General features: G+C 53.3%; 1 protein-coding gene across 1 annotated transcript in view; it reads left to right on the top strand.

The window, feature by feature from the left end:
• PTPN3 (protein tyrosine phosphatase non-receptor type 3) overlaps positions 1-22,690 on the top strand; it is a 106,184-nt gene that overhangs the window by 55,111 nt on the left and 28,383 nt on the right. Inside the window, exons 10-18 of the mRNA XM_062207787.1 lie at positions 768-856; positions 3,868-3,931; positions 5,250-5,422; positions 9,190-9,324; positions 10,118-10,294; positions 17,166-17,346; positions 17,444-17,521; positions 18,855-18,911; positions 20,502-20,658. Of these exons, the coding sequence (XP_062063771.1) occupies positions 768-856; positions 3,868-3,931; positions 5,250-5,422; positions 9,190-9,324; positions 10,118-10,294; positions 17,166-17,346; positions 17,444-17,521; positions 18,855-18,911; positions 20,502-20,658 (1,111 nt within the window). The remainder of the gene's footprint in view (positions 1-767; positions 857-3,867; positions 3,932-5,249; positions 5,423-9,189; positions 9,325-10,117; positions 10,295-17,165; positions 17,347-17,443; positions 17,522-18,854; positions 18,912-20,501; positions 20,659-22,690) is intronic.

Here is a 22,690-nt window from a genome sequence, read left to right on the forward strand (position 1 = left end):
GCAAGATGGGTCCTGTCATCTTTACCATATCAAGGAAAAATTGAAACCTGGAGGTCCAAGGCAGCCTGGCTAGCAAGTGGCACACCCGGGGTTCACACTCGGCCACAGCTAACTCACACTCTGCCCCTCCTTCCTAAGCATCTGATGGGAGACTGGAATGTCAAGGGCAGGGACTGTACTATTTTAAACGTCTGTTGATTTCTGCCCACTTTGTGTTCAGACTGATTGAAAACAGCCCGGGGCCCCTCTTTCTTCCTTCTCGTTGTCTGCGGCAGCGCGCTGCACACGGGCTCCACGGCAGTGTCAGCTCTGCTGGGCTTAGAAGCACCGTGCAGTTCTTGATGACGTCTACAGTCGGCAGCTGTGCCCTTCTAAATTCCCGTGGCCATCGTGGTAGCTGAATAATGCCTTTCCACGGATGGGAGTGGGGTTTTGTGTAAAGCTGTGCAGGGATCAAGGGCTTTCTGATCGTAATGTGGCTGCCGAGTGCCCATTGCGGAAAAACTTGAAACGGGGTGTTTATTTCAATGCTCCCGTGGAATGGGCGGGCTCACCTGGTAGCTTTCTAAACCAGGCGTTGCTGACAGCCAGTGTTGGGGGAGGGGGATCGACAGGCATTTGTTCTTGGAGGTTAAGGCTCTGTTAAACGGGGACTTCTGCCCTTTCTGGGTAACACTGTCCTCTGGAGAGAGGCTGCTCTTTGGTAGGGGCAGGAAGGGCGCTCGGTGAAGGCGGCCCGCGTGAACCTGAGCTCTTCCTCTCAGCAGGACCTACACCATTTAGATCTCACCATCGGAGTGGCCTCGGCGGGCATCGCTGTGTACAGGAAACACATTTGCACGAGTTTCTACCCTTGGTAAGCACCAGCCTTAATGGTTTTCTGAATCATGCTGTAAGAATGTGCTGAGCAAGAGCAGCATTTTTGGCTAACATTAAACTTTGATCGTTAAAAAGGATGGAACGTTTCCTCCAGGTTTTAATCTCTGACCTCTGAAGTCCACCCAGATTGAGCGCTTGGGAATACCAGCGTTCTGCCCCCTCCGTTCCCCCCGCCGTGTCAGCCCGTGGTTTGGGGTCCTCTGTGGCAACATGCAGGTGGGGCAGAGGGGACAGACAAGCCTGGCAGTTAAGGAACCCTCCCTAGGCTTGCTCTGGGGAAAAGCTGTCTTTTTTTAGTTCTATCCCTTGGTTACTGGTTGAACTTGTGATGAATTGTCTAGTTGGTTCTAAGCACTCAGGACACCCAAAGACACATGTGCCTGGGCCTGGTGGGAGGGCAGAACCCAAGGCAGCCGGCGAGGGGGGCTGTACCCCCATCCTGTCCATGAAGGATGAGTCCCAGCAGGCCCCGTGGATGCCTGAAGCTGCACACAGCCCTGAGCCCTGAGCGCCCCATGGTTTTCCTGACACATCTGCACCTGTGGTGAAGTTTGACTTACAAGTCAGGCACAGGAAGAGACTGATAACAAGGGTGAGGACTAAAACAGAACAGCTATACCATGGGCTGTCACGAACGGTGTGGCAATGTGGACTCGCTCTCTTGAAAGAGTTGAGACGAATGCGGACATTTTCAGGCCACAGTGGTCCGCAGGTACCCGAAACCTCAGAGAAAAGGGGCTTCCTGGTGCCGAATGGTGCTGAAGGTGGAGTTTAAAATGCACCTGACAATGGGGAGCCTTGTTCAGGGGAGCTAACACCGCAGCAAGGCCACCGTGGCAGGTGACAATGTGGTGGTGCACAGGATAGGGTGGGACAGCCGTGCCAGGGCGGCTGGGGAGAGGGAGCGCTTGCTGCAGGTGGGCAGAGATGCAGAAGCAAAAGAGCAAATGTGTCAAAAAGATGGAGTGCGGCCAAAACAGCAGCAGCAGGAGAGGAAGTCAGGGCTCATTTTTCCTCTCTAAGCCCCGCCAGAGGCTCGGGGCTCCCCCCAGCTGCCATAGGCCTGGAGCTGTCTGGATCCAGCGTAGAAACCTCCTAAGGTCCCACAGATAGAGGCTGGACTGTCACATTTCATGGGAGTTGTGAGTCCCATGAGGCCATGTCAGGAAGGAGGTGGGTGATTTGATCCTGAGAAGCAGGTGCATAAACAGCACCTTTTCCTGGAGGTCCCTCGCCCCCTGCCCCCAGGCTCACCCACAGACTTGTCAAAGCCCCCTCGCCCTTCAGCATCAGGCTGGCTCCTGGAGAGGCCTGGCCCCCGCCTCTGGTGCCAGCAGCAGAGAGCAGCAGGGAGGCTGGCACCGCATGGTGAGGTGCCCATGAAGGGCGGGATGCAGGAAGGGCCCTGAGCCTATGCCAGTGAACCCCAGACAAGGTCTGAAGACCACCTGGATGTTGACCCAAGAGAATCAATTCCAGACTATAGGTACAATGTGTGTGTGTGTGTGTGCACGCGCGCGTGCAGGTTGCAAGACAAGGGAGGACAAAGGAGGTGGGGAGGCTGGAACATGGTGTGATGGTGTGGGCATGGGAGTCCCAGGAGAGAGGCTGGGCCATGCAGGGCCTCCAGGGCATGGAGCATCCTCTTAGTCCTTCATACTCTCAGGAGACACTGGACTCCTGCACGCAATGGACACACAAGCAGTGATTTAGTTGTATATGCGTCATTATTTCTTTAGTGCCTCTCTCCTTTGTAACTTTGCCAGTGCCCACTCTCTGGTCTCCTCCATCCCCAAGACAATACAGCAAGGCCCTCTGTACATGCTTTTTCCCTTATGAATGAGTGAAGGGCAGTAGGGAGTCACTATTGGGCCTTACACCCAGGAACCACCCAGTTTGTGTTTGCCCTGTATAGGGTTAGCTCTGGGAGAGAACGCTGTCAAGTCCAGAGACTGGGGTCAGCCTGTGGGAGTCCTCTGAACAAGGCATCGTCCAGCACAGGGGCCCCCTGATCTGAGACTAGTGGGGGAGCAGGAGAAGCACAAATTCCCAGGGTCCAAAGCAGCCTAAGGGTGAAAAGGCAGAGCCCGGGCTCATTCTGCAGAACAGAGGCACGCACCAGCATCTGCCGTTTGGCACATGGCCGCATGGACCCTCACTGCCTTCGGGGAAGTGGCAGGTAGCCTGTGACACTCACCAGACCGGGCACTTTAACTCAGTTGTCTAACGGCTTCCCCTGCCAACAGATGGCCTGCCTGTATTACATACTGCATAGCCACATGCAACAAGGGAACCCCCTGGGGAAATGCGCAGGCTTGGGGTCACATGGACTCAAATCCTGGCTGCAGGCGTTCCTGGCTGGATCATCTCCAGCACCTGGGTCACGTGTCTGAGCCTCAGCTTCCTCATCTGAAAACTGGGCGTAACAATCCATACTTTTAGAGATCATTGCTAGGCTTAATTGGGGATGTTTGTTTGGAAGGTCCTTTGTAGCGGCCTGTGTGTAGACAGTGCTCAGTGAAGCATGGCCGGGATTCTGTTCACTAACTTCACACGTGATGATTAAGTCATGGGGCTGGGAGGCCCACCCAGGCCAGTGCTCTCTCTGCTGTTCCACACTGCCCCCATCCGTCTTCCCCACGCCTCCACCGGCTCCTGCAGAGCAGCTGTGTCATAAAAGAAGCTTACGGCAGGGAGAGCGCCCTTCCCCTGCTTCTTGTTATTTAAAGGCTACATCATAATCCAGGGCTCTTGTGTCATGCTCAGCTCAGTTAGATCCTTGGCACTCAGCTGAGGCGACAGACAGGGCTGTCACCGCTTCTCCAGTGAAATAAGCCAGGAAGCCGAGAGCCCCCAGGCTCGTGGAATAGATGCCACAGCAGAGAGGCGTCAGCCACAGCCTGGCTGATGCCTGATGTTTGTGTTTGATTTCTATTTTGTTTTATTTTTTGTTTTTTGTCTCTTTGTGTTCTTGTATGTTTTTTGCAGGGTAAACATCCTCAAAATTTCTTTCAAAAGGAAAAAGTTCTTTATACATCAGCGACAAAAACAGGTGAGTTTTGTCCACGCCTGCTTTGTGTCTTGTCTTTTGTAAGCGACTTCAGCTCTCAGTGTTATCCAGGGCTTGGCAAATCTTTGCTAGCGATTTACCAGGGAGGAAGGAGTGTGGCGTGGTGACGGCGGCAGGGTTCAGAGCCCCAGCAGTCTCTGTGTCGTTCCCTCCACGTCTCCGCTTGGGGAATTTGCTTCTTTGGAGACAGAGACAGTGTGTTCAGATCCTGGCTGTTCTACTTAGCCACTGGGCAGGTGACTGAGCCTGCCCTAGCCTGTGTTCCCTTGTCTCCGAAAATGCAGTCAAGCCCGCTTCTCCGGGAACTGTGAGGATGAAATAAAAGAGCATCGGGGTGGAGACGCCCGGCAGAGCCCTCCACAGAGCAGCAGTGCATGTCCGCAGGGTCAGCTTCTTCCCTTAATATGTGCAGAGGGCACGGTAGCTGGCCGGCCTTGTCCCCTAAGAGGAGTCTACGGCACATCCATCGCTCAGTTTGCTGAGCAGCGGGGGAAGTAAGACCTGGAGGTCAGGGAACTGCAGCTCCCACGGCTGCTGAATTGGGGGAGCTGGAATCTGAACCCGATCCTTAGGAGTCCAAGGTGCCTGCTCTTCCCACGACCCCCCACTTGGTCCTGTTCCACTGCATGGTTTTCACTTACCGTCACTATGTCCATTTCGCAATTTTTCAAAAGATAATACGTACTAAAAATGGCCCTGCATAGCAGCGAAATTGGAAATGAGAACACTAGAGCTCAGATAGGACGAGAACCTGGGTGGCCAAAACCCCACAGTGCAGGACACTGGGTGGCACCAAATGATGAGGATAGCATTTAACATAAAAGCCTAAAACCTGAACTCACATAGAATGAACATAAAGCAAACAATTCTCATTTCTGAGCACTGGATTTAACCCTGTGCTCTCTGGGAGGCAAATAAAGAAACCCAAAGGGTTCTAAAGTCGCCATTGTCCAATAGGGGAGAGATGTTCCTGGGGGCTAAATCCAAAAAGGAATGGATCAGACCGTCCTTGTCTGGTTGCTCCAAATATATCCAACTCAGCAAGGAGAGCAGGTTCGGAGGAAATGCTTTCATAAGGGACCCTAGGTGATAAAGAGTAGATTCCCGTCACCTGTAACATCTCTGTCATCAAGGTGGGCACCCCTTCCTGCTCAGAAACACTCCCGTCACACTGGAGGGTGACCACGGCGGTCTCCAAGCCTGTGTCCTGCCATCTGGTTGTCACCGACCACATTAAGCCCTGCTCCCGCCCCCGCCCCCTCCCCCATGCTGATGGCCGCTCTGGCACTGTTCCTCCCAGACCGAAGCCAGGGAGCACATCGTGGCCTTCAACATGCTCAGTTACCGCTCGTGCAAGAACCTGTGGAAGTCCTGCGTGGAGCACCACACGTTCTTCCAGGCAAAGAAGCTGCTACCTCAGGAGAAGAATGTTCTCTCGCAATACTGGACCCTGGGTTCTAGGAACCCCAAAAAGTGAGTATGCTCCGGGGACACTGTCCACAGGAGATGAGATGTGGCCACGGGGGGTGGACAGCCCAGGACAGAGTACCCTGGCCAGCAGTCACCCGTGCTCACGGATGTCTATGTTCTCAGCATTTGTTTCTGCCCCCTCAGCCGCTGGCCTCAGAGCTCCCAAGCAAGCAGAACTGCAGCCGCCCCCTACCATGTCACAGTAAAGGAGCACGTGGCCGTGACCCTGGGCGTCATCCCAGCACCAGCCTGTTGGGCTTTTCCAAAGCCGGCCTCTCCCGTTGACGTTAATTCCCTACGACGCTCCATGAAAATGAATGGGGGGTGGGTGGGGTGGATTTGACCTAGCAGTTCAGACGCCAGTTGAGACGCGCATCGCTCGGGTCCCATGTGGGAGTACCTGGATTCAGTACTGAGCTCTGGCTCCTGATGCCAGCTTCCTGCAAATGCAGGTGCTGAGTGGCAGCAGTGACGGCCTAAGTAATTGAGTCCCTGCAACCCACATGGGAGACCTGCTTGAGATCTTGGCTCCTGGCTTTGACCCAGCTCTGTACCAGCCATGGTGTGCATTTGGGGAGTGAACCAGTGGATGGGAGCCTCCTGTCCATCTGTCTGTCTCTCTGCCTCTCAAATAAATGAATGAATGAATTTTGTAAATGAATCGGTGAAGAGAATAAAGATTTGTGGAGTCAGGTGACTTTGGGATATACTGCCTATAATAATTCCAAAATAATAGTAGTAATTCTAGTTGGCATTACCGAGCACTTACGCCAGGCATGTTCCTAATTATATCTAATGCCAGGCATGTTCCTAATTATATCTAACTCTCACTGTCTGTGAGACAGGTACCGTCATCCACAGAATGACATTAACAATATTTAATCACTAGTACAGTAGCAGAAATATATATATATATATATTAATTTGTATATAATTGATATAAATTTTGACCTGGATTAAAATTTATTTAGTCGCTAAAAGAAGCCACCATGCAGTGTATCCTTTTGTTTTCTTTCTTTGTTCTCAGACTGCCTTCTAAATATAAGAGGTAGCAGACATTGTTTTTCAAGCTATTCTTAGAATTTCAAAATCACTTGTTGGTTTTTCAAAATTATGTTTGTGATTTTGTTGCTGTTGGTGATGTGGCTGTTACTAAATAAATGAAACCTGCGTCTGAGCCATTGTCAGATATGTGGAACTACCTTAGACAGTTCAGCGACTTTTTTCTATCAGGATCAGTAATGATGTGTATGGTGCTAAATATCCTCACTTAGTGTCTTCTCTTAACCAAGAGTAAATATATTCTTTAAGTTTTTAGCTCTTAAATTGTCGAGTATTTTTTTAAAGATTTATTTATTTATTTATTTATTTATTTGAAAGTCAGAGTTAGAGGGAGAGAAAGAAAGAGCCAGGACTGAGCCAGGCCAAAGCTGGGCTTCATCTGGGTCTCCCATGTGGGCAGTTGGAGTCCAAACATGTGGGCCATCTGCTGCTGCTTTTCCCAGGATATTAGCAGGGGGCTAGATCTGAAGTAGAGCAGCTGGGACACAAATTATTGTCTGTATGGAACACAGCTCTGGCACCCTAATATTTTTTAAAGATTTATTTTATTTTTTGAAAGCCAGAGAGAAAGAGATAGACATCTTCCATTCTCTGGTTCATTCCCCCAAATGACTGCAACAGCCAGGACTGGGCCAGGACAAAACCAGGAGCCAAGAACTCCATTTAGGTCTCCTACATGGGTGGCAGGCACTCAAGCACTAGAGCCATCATCTGCTGCCTCCCCAATGCATTAGCAGGGAGCTGGGTCAGAAGTGGCACAGCAGGACTTAAATAGGCATTCGCATACGGGACGTGGGTGCCCCAAGTGGTGGCTTAACTCAGAGCACCACAACGCCTCCCCTGTCTATCGTGTGTTTTTATACATTTATTAGCTCTGTTATTAAACATATAAAAGTAATTTCTTGGACTTCAGTATGAATTTGGGTTGGCTACCCCTATCTTGGCGGCTTAAGTCAACAACCATGCTGGTGTACCTCCATATTTTGTGGGTCGGGAATCTGGGAACAGCTTGGCCAGAGGATTCTTCTACTCCTTGTGGTACAGGTTGAGCATCCCTAACCCAAAAACCCAAAATGCTCCCAATTCCGAGACTTGAGTGTCACAAGGGTTTCGAATTTTAAAGTATTCTAGATTTCTGATTTTCAGATGAGTGATGTTCAGCTCATAAAGTTTACACAAATATTCCAAAACTGAAAAAACTCCAAAATCCGAAATCCTGCTAGTCTCAGGCAATTTTGAGTAACGGGTGTTTGGCCTGCACAGACTGGGATTTCTGGGTGAGAAGGCGTCGAGACAACTTCTCTCGCATGCCCGGTGCTTTGGTGGAGCGCCCGGAAGCATGGACTCACCCAGACCCTTGACTGCTCGGGTGGGCCCTCCAGCAGTGTGGCTGAGCTTCCTTCACACCAAAGACAGAACCAGCAGGGCCTCTTAAGGGCAGAACTGGCCCAGCGCCCCTGCTGATGGCAGTGGTCACAGGCCGGCCCAGGTTCAGTGTCAGAGCCCTTGCTGCTGCCCTCCGTGTGTCAGAGGGGGTCACTCAGGGTGTGGGGTGCCCTACGGCAGCAGATCTTGACTCCCAGGGCTGACTTTCTCCTCCTGGGGAGTTCCCACTGCCATCACCTCTCTTTGGCAGATAGGCTTGAGAGGTTGCATGATCCGCCCAACACCGAGGAGAGACGTCCACACCCATGCACGCACCCTCCTCTGAAAGGGTCCGTGTAAAGAAGTGAGGTCCATGTTTCCCAAGCCTGTGGGACGATGCAACACTTTTTTCCGGGAGTCTATTAGTAACGTGTGACACGGGTTTTGGGAATCTGTTCCAAGAGGCCCTGGGGTCGTGCAGCTCACTCCCCTTGTTTTGACGCTCTGGCCTGAGTCAGCCGTCCTGTCTCGGCGGGGAGATGCTCCTGTCCCCACCACCATGAGCATCACGATGAGGGTGGCCCCAGCCCTGTTGCTGCGCACGTGCAGGATATTCTAAGAGGAGTTCTGTTCTGCGTTTGTGCTTTCGTTTGTTCTGTGTTCTGCTGTGTTGTGCTTGGATGATTGGCAGTCACAAGGAGAGGCGGAGAATGTTTTCATGAGACAGTACACCATAGATCGCAGTTTACAAACACCAGAACTGAAAATGTGAATTTCCTAAGTGGAGATCAAGACTCCTCCTCTGAAATAATGCATTTTCTGATGCCAAGATTGAGGTTCTCTAGCTGTCAGCTGTCAATAAAATTCAGAAGTTACCTGCAGGGCAGCATGTTCAAGGAACGGGGCTGGAAGTCACTTCCTAAGTGTATTCTGGGGCTCTCTCGCCAAGAGCACCCAGGGATGGATGGCAGTGGCTTCCACCTGCTAAGATGAGCCAGAACGTCTGGGAGGAGGGTTGACGTCTCCTCATTGTAGCGTGGGTCACGTGAGAATCCCTTAACGTGATGGGAACTGTGTTCCTGTGTTATCCTGAAATTGCTTATAACCTGGAAAGGCTTGGTTGGTTCAGGAAGCAACTTTGCAACCTGAAGTAGTGAGGACCAGGCGGCAAAAGAGATGACGTGACATAAGGAAAGCCAGAAGGGACTGGCTGTGGACGGCTGTCCACGCAGCCGCTGTCCTCCGCGTGTTGGCAGCATCTGCCCAGGAGAAGCGGGTGGCCTCTCGTGTCCTTGTGGTTGAGCATGTCAGTGTGGAAAGTGAAACTGCTTCTGGTTTTCCAGGTCTGTAAATCACCAATATTGCAAAAAGGTGATCGGTGGGATGGTGTGGAACCCGGCCATGCGGAGATCTTTGTCAGTGGAGCATCTGGAAACCAAGAGCCTGCCTTCCCGGTCCCCTCCTGTCACTCCCAACTGGTGAGTCCACTCTGCCCAACCCCTGCCAGCAGCTTCAGCTCTCGCCAAAAAACAGAACCCCGACTCACAGATCCCTCCGCGTGCGTGGCCTGTGCTCAGGGCTTCCATTTGTATCTGGGGCGGTGGCAGAGGCAACTCGTGTTCATGAAGTACGCAAGCCTAGCGAAGCATTTCCCGTGGTACAGAACGCTTAGATGCTCTTCTCTTAAAGCGTGTTCTTATGTTGAATGAGCACAATGGTTGTGCATATTGACGGGGTCCAGTGGGGCATTTCAGCACAGGCACACAACGCGTCATGGTCCTATCAGAGCACTTGGCGCGTCCATCACCTCCGATGTCGTTCGTTCCTGTGTTTTGAGAACACTCAAAATGCTTACACTGAAAGGCGACGATTAGTCGGCGTTGCCCACAGTTAGCCTCCTGTGCTGTAGAACATTGAAGGTTACTCTTACTCTGCCTGTGCCACTGTTCTCTTTTAAAGATGTCCCTGGACTAAAATAACGGGCAGATATCTCCCGTCCGGGCATTGCAATACCCGTTCAACACCCCAGGCAGCTGTGTGATAAAGAGGCACATTAAGTTTGGTTCTACGTCTGTTTCCCACGGACGTGCCGCACAAATTCAGGAAAGGCTACTGAGGACGTGTGACATACGTGGTCCAAGGATGCGAGCCCCTGCGGGAAGGGCGGTGTGTTTGCAGCCCTGCTCTTAGCTCGCAGGTGTCTTCACCATCCCAGTCTCCAGGGGGGTTTGCCTTCCCCCCATTTGACACCCTCCCCTTCCCCCACTCCAGGCGAAGTCCTCGGCTCCGGCACGAGATCCGCAAGCCACGGCACTCGTCTGTGGATAACCTCGCCAATGAAATGACCTACATCACGGAGACCGAAGACGTGTTTTACACGTACAAGGGCCCCCTGTGCCCCAAAGACAGTGACTCTGAAGTCTCCCAGAACCGGAGCCCGCCCCGAGAGTAAGAAACCCACATTTTCTTTTCTGGCTGCTGAAGCCCCCGGGGTTTCAGGTTCTGCTCAGACCTGGGTTGTGCATGAAGAGAAGGGAGGAGCTGGTGCTCAGACAGCTCAGCAGGGTGCCGCCTGCAAACCGGAGATGGCAGAGACCCCTCCACCTCCCTGCGCAGGAAGACAGCCCACGTACCTGGGTCCTAGAGCTTGTCCTTTCTCTGTCTACCAAAGACCTTCCATGCTCCACATACTTGTTGGTCTTTTGAGTGGTCTCTCCAGTTCATGAGCAAAGCCCAGTTTAAATCATTCTGGGAGCCAGTGTTGCATCACGGCTCCTGCATCCCATCCCATACAGGAGCACCAGTGTGAGTCCCAGCTGCTCTGCTTCCAGTTCAGCTCCCTGCTTATGCATCTGCAAAGGCAGCAGCAGACGGACTAAGTACTTGGGTGCCTGCCACCCATGTGGGAGACCCAGATGGAGTTCCTGGCTGTTGCAAGCATTTGGGAAATGAACCAGAGGATGGAAGATACCCCCCTTCTGACTCTGTCTCTCTCCTTCATTGCACACACATACACTGTCTTTCAAGTAATCTTTAAAATAAAAACATTAAGGCATCCATGTTCCAAAGATGTAGACTGTAGAGTCTTGCCAACTCTGATTTCCCCAGGTCGTCAGTTTTGCACCATCGCACGATGCGAGAGCATCAGGAATGTGCTCGCTTCTCAGCGCCTTCTCAGAACACTGATTATGCCCTTGGAATTTTTGTTTTCTTTGCCATATTTAAGTAAAAGTTTTGCTGCATTCTAACATCCCTGATTTTCACATTTTTGTCAAACACAGCCTGGCTACATTCTTGCATTTCCTACTCCATCTTTTTTCCTAATGTGACAAATTCCCCTTAGAGCCTTAGAGCTCAAGGCCAAGGAAAAAAACATGTGTCTCCTGAAGACTGGCTTGAGTCCTGTTGTTGTTCAATCAGAGATGTCTACTCCAGTGATTCCTTTCTTTGCTTTGATTACTTGAAATCTGGGAACTGCCTGTTGGCGCTCAATTGCATTGGCTTTTCTCAGCCTGGGTTTTTTTTTTTTTTTTTTTTTTGTCTGTTGCTTTGTTGCTTTGTTTCTTTTTCCTCTTTTTTTTTTTTAAGTACTGTTCTTTACTTAAAAAAAAGATTCACTAATTTATTTGTTTGAAGGGCAGAGTGGCAGAAGGAGAAAGAGAATCTATGGGCTGGTTCACAGTCTAAATGCTTACAACAGCCAGGGCTGGGCCAGGCCAAAGCCAGGAGCCTGAAACCACATCCATGTCTCCCATGTGGGTGACAGGAACCCAAGTACTTGAGCCAGCTCCGGTGCCTCCCAGGCACATTAGCAGGAAGCTGGATTGGAAGCCTGGACTCGAACCCAGGCACTCTGATGGGGCATGCAGGTGTCCCAAGAGACGGCTTAATTTACTGTGCCACAATGCCTGCTGCTTTACTTTCTCTTTTTAAAGATTTCTTTATATATTTGAAAGGCAGAGTTACAGAGAGGCAGAGGCAGAGAGATCTTCCATCTGCTTTCTACTGGTTCACTCCCCAAATGGCTGCAACAATCAGAACTGAGCCAATCTGAAGCCAGGAGCTTCCTCCAGGTCTCCCACATAGGTGCAGGAGCCCAAGCACTTGGGCCATCTTCTGCTTTCTCAGGCCATAGCATAGAATGGATTGGAAGTGGAGCAGCCAGGACTCAAAGCAGTACCCATATTGGAGGCCAGCACTGCAGGCAGTGGGGTTACCTGCTACACAATAGCACTGGCTCCTGCTTTACTTTTGAAAACAGTTTTTATTTATTTATTTATTTGAATGGCAAAGAGACAGGAATTGAGACAAACAGGCAGAGATCTACCCACTGATTCACTCCCCAAGTGCCCAAAGCAGCCAGGACTGGGCCATGCTAAAGCCAGGAAACTACCCAGGCATTCCATGTAGGTGCTGGGGACCCAACTGCTTGAGCCACCGTCTGCTGCCTCCAAGAGCGTGCATTCACAGGAACTGGAATGGAGAGCAGAGCTGAGACTCGAACCCAGGCCCACAGATGCGGGACGAGGGCATCCAAAGGGGCAGCTTAGCCTCCATGCCAACACCCCACCCAGAGCCTGGGTTTTGGATGCAGTCCCTCCTCTTTCTTCCTTGCCTTTGTTATGTGGGTCTTTTTAGGAATCCACTTTAATGAATTCAGTTCTACCATGTCTGTGAGAGATTAGGGTAAGCTAGCTTCCGTCACTTTTGAAGTAGATAAGATGTAGATTGTAAGTGACATTTTAAGCTAAAATGTGATAGGAAAAGATTAACTGTTGGGAAGTCAATCTTAAGGTAGGCATTCTGTTAAGCCCCACACCGTGGCCAAAATATAGAAACCTAACACTTCCCCTCACTGCACAGGATCAGCCAGCGGGCAGTTCAGTTAATCTGTGAACCTTTCCCACCATGGCAACCAGGCTTAAAGTGCTGAATCCACGCTGGCTGTGCACGGGGGTTGCAGATCCCCTTCCCCGTGCTGTGCAGGGTTTGTGCTGCTCCTCTGGCCCTGCTCATGGCACACGCAGGAACCAGCTTATCTGCGTTCTCAACACCTGCGGCTGAATAATCCCCGTGGTAATGATTTCCTTTCGGCCTGCGCTTGGATGGTGCTCATATTGAAATGGTCACTGGCTCTGGCTCCAGCTAGCAGCCTGCCGCCCCATTGTCGAGAGAGTTCCTTTGTGTGCCCCTGTGGCTTTGCAAACTGCAAACCAACATAGAAAGACAAGGCTGGAGTAGAGGCTTGCGTGACCTGACCCGGTGTGTGTTCTCAATGCAGCTCTGTTGGGAACTGTCTGAGGGCTCTGGGTCACTCGCCGATGGGTCCGTGTTCAGTCGTGGCAGCACCGCCAAGTGGATGGTTGTGGCCGTGAAGCCTGGTGGTGTGTGCTGTATGCCCAAGGAGCTGTGCGGTGCTGTCCCCCGCCCCGGCCTTTCTGTGTCCCTTTCCTTTCCTCCGCCTGAAGACGAGACTCTCAGGGAAGTTAGTTTCCTCCATGGCAAAAGCCACAGACAGGAAAGCCTCCAGCTCTACCCTGATGACTCACGGAGCAGAGGTCACAGGAAACCAGTTTAGGGCAGGTCAGGGTAGTATAAGACAGACTTTTGTTTTTATTTTTTTATTTTTTGACAGGCAGAGTGGACAGTGAGAGAGAGAGACAGAGAGAAAGGTCTTCCTTTGCTGTTGGTTCACCCTCCAATGGCCGCCGTGCTGCGGCCAGCGCACCGCACTGATCCGATGGCAGGAGCCAGGTGCTTCTCCTGGTCTCCCACGGGGTGCAGGGCCCAAGTACTTGGGCCATCCTCCACTGCACTCCCTGGCCACAGCAGAGAGCTGGCCTGGAAGAGGGGCAACCGGGATAGAATCTGGCGCCCCAACCGGGACTAGAACCCAGTGTGCCGGTGCCGCAAGGTGGAGGATTAGCCTAGTGAGCTGCGGCGCCGGCCCAGACTTTTGTTTTTAAACATTCATTTATTTGAAAGTCAGAGTTACATAGAGAGACAGAAATACAGGAGTTCTCCATCTGCTGGTTCGCTCCCCAAATGGCCGCAATGGCTGGAGCTGGGCCAATCCAAAGCCAGGTGCTTCCTCCGGGTCTCTTTCCTGGGTGCAGGGAGGGTCCAAGTGCTTGGGCCATCCTCCACGGCTTTTCCAGGCACATTAGCAGGGAGCTGGATCAGAAGTGAAGCAGTCAGGATTCGAACCGGGGCTCATATGGGATGCCAGCGCTGCAGGTAGCTGCCTAACCCACTGCTCCACATCGCCAGCCCCAAGGCACATTTTCTTATTAGGTAAAAAGTGATCATCAACAGGTGGAGTACCTGCAAAGACATGGTGGTGGGAAATGGCTGGTGGCCTGTCGAGGGGTTGCGAGGCTCAAAGCTTAAAGTTTTGGGAAAGGTGGGCTGGCCTGGTGTTTCCTAGCCTGTCCCCACTCCAGTTCTGGCCAGGGACCAGGAACACCGGCCTCACGTGAGAACTCGCTGGAATGCAGGGTCTCAGACTCCACTGCAGGCCTGCGGAAGCAGAGCCCACATTTCAGCAAGACCCCAGGGGATGGCAAGGTGCTGATCGCACACGGCTGAGATCGGTTTCCCGCCGGGCGCTCTGCTCACCTGAGTCTCTGGGCTGCAGAGTGCATTCAGCTCGCGGGGTGACTCAGCTGATCCCAGGTGCCCGTGGAGGTGTTTTCCCCTTACTCAGCATTTCTCATCGAGCACTCCCTGGGTGCCTGGTCCTGTGTTCGCTTCACAAGGAAAAGGACAGAAAGACTCAGGACTGAGTCAGACACCAAGCAGGAGCCCTCTCTGTAGCACAACACTTAGGATTTCCGGAGGCCTGGGCAGCGCCTTGCCGTCTTCCTTTCACCCGCACCCCTGCCATTTGTAACGTCTCTAGCATGCTGCCCTTCAGAGAAACCGGCCGTCCCGGGCTTGGGCCCCGATGTCTGCTGCACATGCGCCATGGAGGTGGCCGTCTGGTGCCTGCTGTGTTTGCAGTGCTGTCAGTGGCCGAGGTGTGGTCAGCCGCATGCTGGCTGCTGTGACTCCCAGTGATGGTGGCGCAGCTCTTTGGTGTCCCCCTCCTCCTGCCTTAGGGACAAAGCTCTTGCTTCTGCTCTTCCCAGTTACTGGCTTGGTTCTGCCCATAGCTGCCTCTGCCTTCCCTCTACTACCGTCTTAGAAGAACCCTCAGGGACCCGCAGTTCCACTTGCTGCAGCCCCTCCACAGCCTTTCTCAGCAGCATCTGGGGTCTTGTCCACCTGCTGCTTTTTCTTTGCTTCTGGTCATCAATGTCCCCCTCACCGTCTCTATCTTGAGGTGCAAATACACTTTGTAGCTTTAGCTTTCGCAGTTGCCCTTTCTGCCACTAGATGGCACTCTTGTAAACAGTACGTCCCAATAAAGTTGCCCTAGTTGGGGGGAATGTTTCAGTTTTTGTTTTTTTTTAGCTTCCTTTTTTTTTTTTCTTTTAATTTATTTATTTGAAAAGCAGAGTTACAGACAAGCAGAGGCAGAGAGAGAGAGAGAGAGAGAGAGATCTTCTATCCGCTGGTTCACTCCCCAAATGGCTGCAACAGCAGGAACTGAGTGTATATGAAGCCAAGAGCCAGGAACTTCTTTCAGGTCTCCCACATGGGTACAGGGACCCAAAGCCTTGCGCCATCTTCCGCTGCTTTCTCAGACACATTAGCAGGGAGCTGGATCAGAAGTGGAGCAGCTGGGACATGAACTGGTGCCCTTATGGGATGCCAGCACTGCAGGCAGCGGCTTTCCCTGCTACACCACAGCGCTGGCCCCTTTGGCTTCCTTTTAAGTAAATTTAAAGCCTCATTCATTTTCAGTCCAAAAACCAAATTCAGTTCCAAAATATCCCTTCCTGAAATGCCGTCCCATCCATCACAGCCCTCCCTCAACATAAAGCCACGAGGCAGGCTCTTCTCTCGCCGATAGCCTGCACGCAGCTGTGCTCCTGTTTTGTTCTGCCGCCGAATGTTTTATTCACATGAGAACTGAGATGGTGAATGATGCTGCGTGAACATGATGTGGGTTTTATGTCCAAAGTAAGCTCATCTGAACCCTCTAGTGCACAAAGAAGCACTGTTTTAAGGAAAAGCCCGCCGAGAAGGGCTGGAAAGAATGGTTTAGTAAGAGATGGGGGCCAGCTGCCTGCTGCCGTGTGCCTTGGCTGAGTGTCTGTGTGTGCCCACTTCCACTGTCACTCCGCCTCGTGTGAGGTTAGAATGGTGCAGGGTCTCAGCGCAGAGAGAACCCCTCCTTTTTAGTGGGTTGAGGCACCAGTGCTGGGTGTGTGGCTCTGGAAGGGGAGGGGGCAGATGCCGAGTGTCCTGTCCTGCACAGTGACAGAGGCGTCAGTCCTGGTGGCCTTAGAGATGGCATTCTTAGGGGCAGACGTGGCATGACGCCGAGAGGAAAATGCCTAGGAACCCCCGTCTTTTGGACTTGGGTCTGAGTGAGGGGAACCTTGGGGGAGTCTCAGCGTCTCTTGCCCTCACTGTCATTACATGGGAGGTGGGCATTGGACCGGAGGTGCAAAGCAGCCTGCCTAGTGCCCATCATCTGTGTCTCAGATGGCCCTGGCCAGCAGGACTGCAGAGTCCTTCCACAGCTGTGCTGCTCAGGGGAGCACCATCAGCCACACCTGACCGTGGAGCACAGGGCGTGTAAGTGCTTGCGTGAACGGCAGGACTGGAGGCTTCACCTGAATTCACGTGAATTTCAGTAGCTGTGTGTGCCTGCTGGCCACCATATCAGACAGTGCAGCTCTAAGATACCCAAGGACCTCTCCTGGGTAGACAGCCATAAAACGTGACCTGAGCAAGGGCCGTTTGAGGATGTCACAGGCGAAGCTCACACGCTAGGGGTAGCACTCAATGTCCTGAATGTGCGACCATCGCTGAGAGCCCCGTGACACTGGGCATTCGGCAAGAAGGAACCGGAAAGAGAAAGCTTTTGGAGGAGGTGCAGGCCTGCGCATCCTGTGAGCCCACTGGGCAGAGCCTGGGTCACCAACGGCATCACCAGAGACGCTCTTCTCTGTTGCCCTCGAGGGCAGCCGCATGGGGAGCCGGATTCCCAGCAGCTCCTGGGTCCCTGTCCCGTCCTCCCGTCCCTTTGTCCCCCGACCACGTGGGAGGAGTTTTTAGGCGATAGGAGAGCGAGGGTGACCAGACGACGCGGTGCTAGCCCTGGCAGCTCTGTGGCAGTGCCAGGCCCCAGTCAGTCAGCGATGTTTGCGCGAGTGACTCGTGTCAACCCCTTTATTAAAGTCTCTCCTCCTTCCCCACGACGAAGGAGCTTATCCGAGAACAATCCAGCCCCAAGCTGCCTGACTCAGAAGTCATCCAGTTCTGTGTCTTCAAACGCTCCAGGCTCCTCCTCCCCCGACGGCATGGACCAGCAGGTCTCAGACGACTACCACAGGGCCACCCGAGGGGCCTCCACCGAGGACAACGGCCAGTACTACTGTGACAAGGTGAGGGAGCCGGCCAGGGCAGGGCACGGGGCTCACCCGAGAACTAGGGCTGCCAGAGAGAGAATCCTGCAGGTGGCCACTCTTGAATGTCTTCCAGAATGACAACGGTGACGGCTACTTGGTCCTGATCCGCATCACGCCGGACGAAGACGGGAAATTCGGATTTAATCTCAAGGTAAGGTGACTGCACTTCTAAGTGCCTGTTTTACCAGGAGGCAGCACCTTCAGATGGATTTTTGATTTCCGGTGGAAATGTGCCCACCACCTGGGCTACCCAAGGAGACTGCTCAGCCCTGGGAGTTAGCATTTGTGCGGCCAGAACAGCCAAGCACCTGCTCTGTGCACCTTCCTGAGCTCTTAGAATCAGCAGTGCAGTCTGCATTTTGAAGCCCATTTTACTGATGAATTCGGAGGCTCAGACAGGTGAGGGCACAGGGTTGGTAGACTGATATGTCCCCCTCCCCCAGAGGTGCTGCTAAGCACAAGCCCTCAGCATTGCCCAGGCTGGTGAGAGAAGGCAACCAGCAGGGGGCGTTGCAGAGCTGCCTTGCTCCTCTGGCTGCCTCTAGGCACAAAGTGGCCGCAGACCAAATCCCATGGGTTTTTGTGAACGTCTTTGTTGGGGCAGCTGCAGCCATTCACTATCCGGGGTCACAAGGTACAGCAGGTGCACCAGAGGTCTTTACCCCTGCTGCAGAGCACAGCAAGGGCAGGTGGTCTTGCCGCCCACCATGCTGCCACCTCCCCGCACCCCTGTCCTGAGCACCTGTGCCACCTGTGAGCGCTCGCAGCAGGGGAGCCTCACCCCCTCTACCGGGAGCTCTCTTCTCCAGCAGCCATGGGACGATGTGCCCGTGCAGTCCTCCTCCAGGGGCTGTGTGCAGTTTTAAAAAGGACTTCAGGGCAGGTGTTTGGCTTTACCCTTACCATGCGGGTTGGGACATCTGCTTCCCTCATTGGAGTGCCTGGGTTCAGTGCCCAGCTCTGCTCCTGACTCCAGCTTCACTGCTGGTGTAGACCTGGGAGGTCGCCCGTATGGCATAAGGAGTTGGGTTTCTGCCATGCACATGGGAGACCTCGATTGAATTCCTGGCCCCTAGCTTCAGCCTGCCCCAGTCCCAACCATTGTGGGTCTTTAAAAAGTGAATGGGAGGTGCACTCAGTGTCTGTCTCTCTCTCTCTCTGTGCCTCTCTGCCTCTCTGCCTCTCTACCTCTCTCTGCCTCTCAAATAAAAAACTTTAGGAGCTTCTCCCTCCAAGTGCATCTTTCATTTCTGCACCAGGGGGATGGCCAAGGGCAACTTCCCACTCTACCAAGTTCTTCTCCTTCTCCCTCCAGACACAGAGGGATCAGGAACTTTCCTAGTTCTGAAAGGGCGCCCAGCTCTGGGATTCCAGGAGACCCCACCCCCGCCCCTCCTTGGCCAGAGGGCTCGCCTTTGTTGGTGTTGCTGTGTCTTTGTTGCCAGGAGCTACTCACGTGGTTTTTTGCTTTAAAATGTTTACAGGGAGGAGTGGATCAGAAGATGCCGCTGGTGGTATCGAGGATAAACCCAGAGTCACCTGTAAGTCAACACGCCACCTCTTAGTTCCCCTGTCTAGATCTCGCAGAACTCTGTGTGTGTGTGTGGTATTTGGGGGTTTTTGGGGTTTGGTTGAGCATTTGGGGGGGCAGCAAAGAGTGTGTAAATACACACATATGCATATGGAAGGTTTTCCAGAACCTTCCTTCTCAGTGGAGGCCTTGAAGTTGTGCACCTGTGACACCTAGGACCCCATCAGACATGCATGGACCCCGTCATCAGACATACACTGACCCCCCCATCAGACATGCAGGGGCCACCCCCATCAAATATGCAGGTACCCTCCATCAGACATGCAGGGACCCCCTCCGCCCATCAGACACAGACCCTGTTAGACACAGACCCTGTTAGACACAGAGAATCTCTGGCCCCAGCCCAGGCCTGCTGACCCAGAACTGCACATTTGTAACAAGGTCTAGGGGCGGGATTTGTGTGCCCGTCACATTTGAGAAGTGCTGCTCCAGGGAGGGCACTACAGTTGTGCTGAGTGAATGTGGACTCTGCCTGTCGCACCGTCTCACCACCACAGCCCTCTGCTGAGGCCTCCTAAGATTGTGGGCTTCTTTTTTCCTTCTAAAATGTTATTGTATGTATTTAAGGTGTCCACGTTGTCTTGCTATGGTTTTGTGTGTGTATGTGTGTGTGTGTGTGTGTAGCAGAATGGTCTTCACAGTCAGATACAGTGTCGGACACTCTGTCAACTCTCATGGGCACCTTTCCATCATTTGCTTTTTTTTTCTTTTAAGATGTATTTATTTATTTGAAAGAGTTAACACAGAGAGGAAGAGACAGAGTTTCTATCAGCTGGTTCACCCACCAAATGGCCACAATAGCCAGGGCTGGGCTGGGCTGGACCAGGCCAAAGCCAGGGGTCAGGAGCCTCCTCCTGATCTCCCATGCAGGTTCAGGGGCCCAAGCATTTGGGCCCTCTTCTCTGGCCTTCCCAGGCCCTAGCAGGGAGCTTCACCAAAAGTGGAACAGCCAGGCCTCCATCCCGCACCCATATGGGATGCCAGCGTCGCAGGCTGTGGCATTACCTGCTACACCACAGCGCCAGCCCCACCAGCATTTGCTGTTTTGAAGCAGGAGAACATCAAGGAATTACTGAGTCCCCTGCCAGGGAACGTCAGGGCTTTTAGGTGTTCCCCCAGCGTGGGGCTTCCCCTCTCAGTCCCTGCTGAAGGTTCCCGTGAGCCAGGAAGGCTCTTGATTCTACTCCGTCCCCTTCATCCCACCATGCTCTCCACCTCAGTTGTTGCATTTACCGAGGCTTTCTCCATTGCAGTACACATCAGCCCTTCCTTCTGGCTGGCAAATCCGCTTCTAGCCGCACACCCAGAAAACGAGAGGCGGATGCACGGTTGTCACAGTGGTAACAAGTGGGGTGGCCTCCAGCGACAAATGGGCTCCTGTGGCTGGCCTAGCCACCGAAATCTCCCCACCACCCAGCCGTGACCCTCACGGCGGAGTGCCGCCCGCCAGTGCAGTCGCTCAGTGGTCTGGGATGACAACGCTGCGCCTTCTTCCCCTCATCACAGACCGCCTGCCAACACGCTTCTCCCCTCCCCGCAGGCTGACACCTGCATTCCTAAGCTGAACGAAGGGGATCAAATCGTGTTCATCAACGGCCGGGACATCTCCGAGCACACGCACGACCAGGTGGTGATGTTCATCAAGGCCAGCCGGGAGTCGCACTCGCGGGAACTGGCCCTGGTGATCCGGAGGAAAGGTAACCGCGCCCGTCCCCGTCTGTGCTGTGAAGACGCTGAGGCCCGGAGTGGGCTGTGGGGAGTCAGGAAGTTTCAGTCCCAGCTCGGGTGCCTGGGGCCCCGGGCCTGCTGACCTGACCAGTGCAGAGGCAGCACCTGCACCTGCCACTCCGCACGGCACTGCAGCCCCGCCACATTCCTCCCAGGCCCTGCAGACTTTGGCCTGGCCCACCCCTCCCGGAAGGAGCCAACTCTGGTATACCCACACGTTGCATTTTACCGGGAGGCAGGGAGGAGAGGTGGGGTTGGAACCCAAGGGTCTCTTGTGATCCCCAACTTTGCCTCCTGCACCGTGCTGAGGGAGCTTGAGCGAGGGACACACCGGGCTGCAGCCCCGTCTCCAGAGTGTAACACGAGTACAGCCAGACTCCCTTCCTCCCCACTCCTTAGGAAGATTAAATGACCCTTAGGCTCGAAAGCGCCTGGCACACTGCCCGGCCCGAGCTGGGCCTCCGTGGGCTGTCATTACTGTTATTGCTATTGCTCTTGTGCGATAATTAGCCAAGTCCCTTGAGGCCGCCTGTGCAGCTTGACAGCTCTGACAGTGAGCGCAGGATGTGGCTGCGGAGCCCCGGCCCCACATCTCTACTGTCAGCTCACCTGTGTAGACCCTGGCCTGCCTGTGTAGATGCAGCTCCACCCTGCTCCACTGCCAGAGCCAGCCAGAGCAAGTGCTGATCCCACCTCTTCATCTCTGCAGGTCTCCCACCCCCAAATCCCAGCAGCCCCTGGCAGGCACACAGTAGGTGCTCACTAGTTGCAGTAGCAGGTGAAGGGCCTCACTCTGCACTGATGGCTTTGTGCCACCATCCTCCCCGAGGCTCGTGACTGTCCTGAAATCTTGGTATTGTTTTCCCCAAGTGAGGACACGGGGAAACGGAGTCCCAGGTCCCAGGGGCTGCCTGCCCTCAGTGTGATGGGTGGGGTCACATGAGTAGCAGGGAGCAGGCCCCCACCGCACACAGCTGTGCCCGTGGCAGGCTGGCGTCCCTGGTGGAGGCAGACACCTGTTTGAGGTGAGGCTTACAGATGTCTATAGGCTAGAAGCTGATGGGCAGGGCCACTGGTTTTCTAGTAATAGTAAATATGCTTAAATGTGCATTGAAGTAAAAACCGTGAATTGATTTGAAGAAAAATGGTAAGTTGACAGTAGCCCAGGAGTAGCAGATGTGACAGAAGTCCCCAGGGGAGGAGCTGAGCTGCTGTTGCAGTGAGAAGCATGTGGTCGTCAGAGGCAGGTGGCACAGCCGAGTCCCCTGTCCATCCCAGCCAGGCTGGCTCACTCAGGACAGAGGACTTGCCCCCCGAGCCCATTCCCTCTTCTGTGAAAGGGGGACAATGACAGCAGGCTGAGACTGGACAGAATCCCATGCTGTGACATGGGGAAACTTCAACGTTGTTAGTATCTTCCTCCGGCATATCTGTTATCCTGAAGGCAGTAGGGAGCCACGGAAGGCTTCTGAGTGGGGGAGTGACTTGTCTTTCCCAGTAGAAAGGGACAGTTCAGAAATGATCTCCAAGTTTCCAGTTTGGGAGGTTGCAGAAGAAAAAGACAAAGCAGACGCTGGCAGGGGACAGGGAGGACTGTGCAGGGTGGAGGTGGGGGCGGCTGGTTTTTACCCACACTGAGTTGGACCAGAAGAGAGAATCTGTGCTGACACAGGAGGAAGGAAAGATGGAAAAGCTGTCGGGCTGGAGAGGTGGAGCCAGGGCCTCGAGGTAGCGTGGGACAGCTTGGGACCCGGTCCCCATTTCTCCAGGACAGTGCCCATTTCCACAGAATTTCTATTTATTTATTTATTTTGATCGAGACAAACAGCAAGGGCCCCCATCTGCTGGTTCACTGCCCAGGTGCCTGCAGCGGCCAAGGGATGAGGCCAGGAGCCAGGAACTCCGCTCAGGTCCCCCGCATGGGGTTGCCATACATAATAGGGGTGGGGAATGATTTTTTTTCTGCCAAGGGCCACGTGGATATTTGCAACATCATTCCCC

This window comes from Lepus europaeus, chromosome 12, assembly GCF_033115175.1.
Source record: "Lepus europaeus isolate LE1 chromosome 12, mLepTim1.pri, whole genome shotgun sequence".
Taxonomy (NCBI): domain Eukaryota; kingdom Metazoa; phylum Chordata; class Mammalia; order Lagomorpha; family Leporidae; genus Lepus; species Lepus europaeus.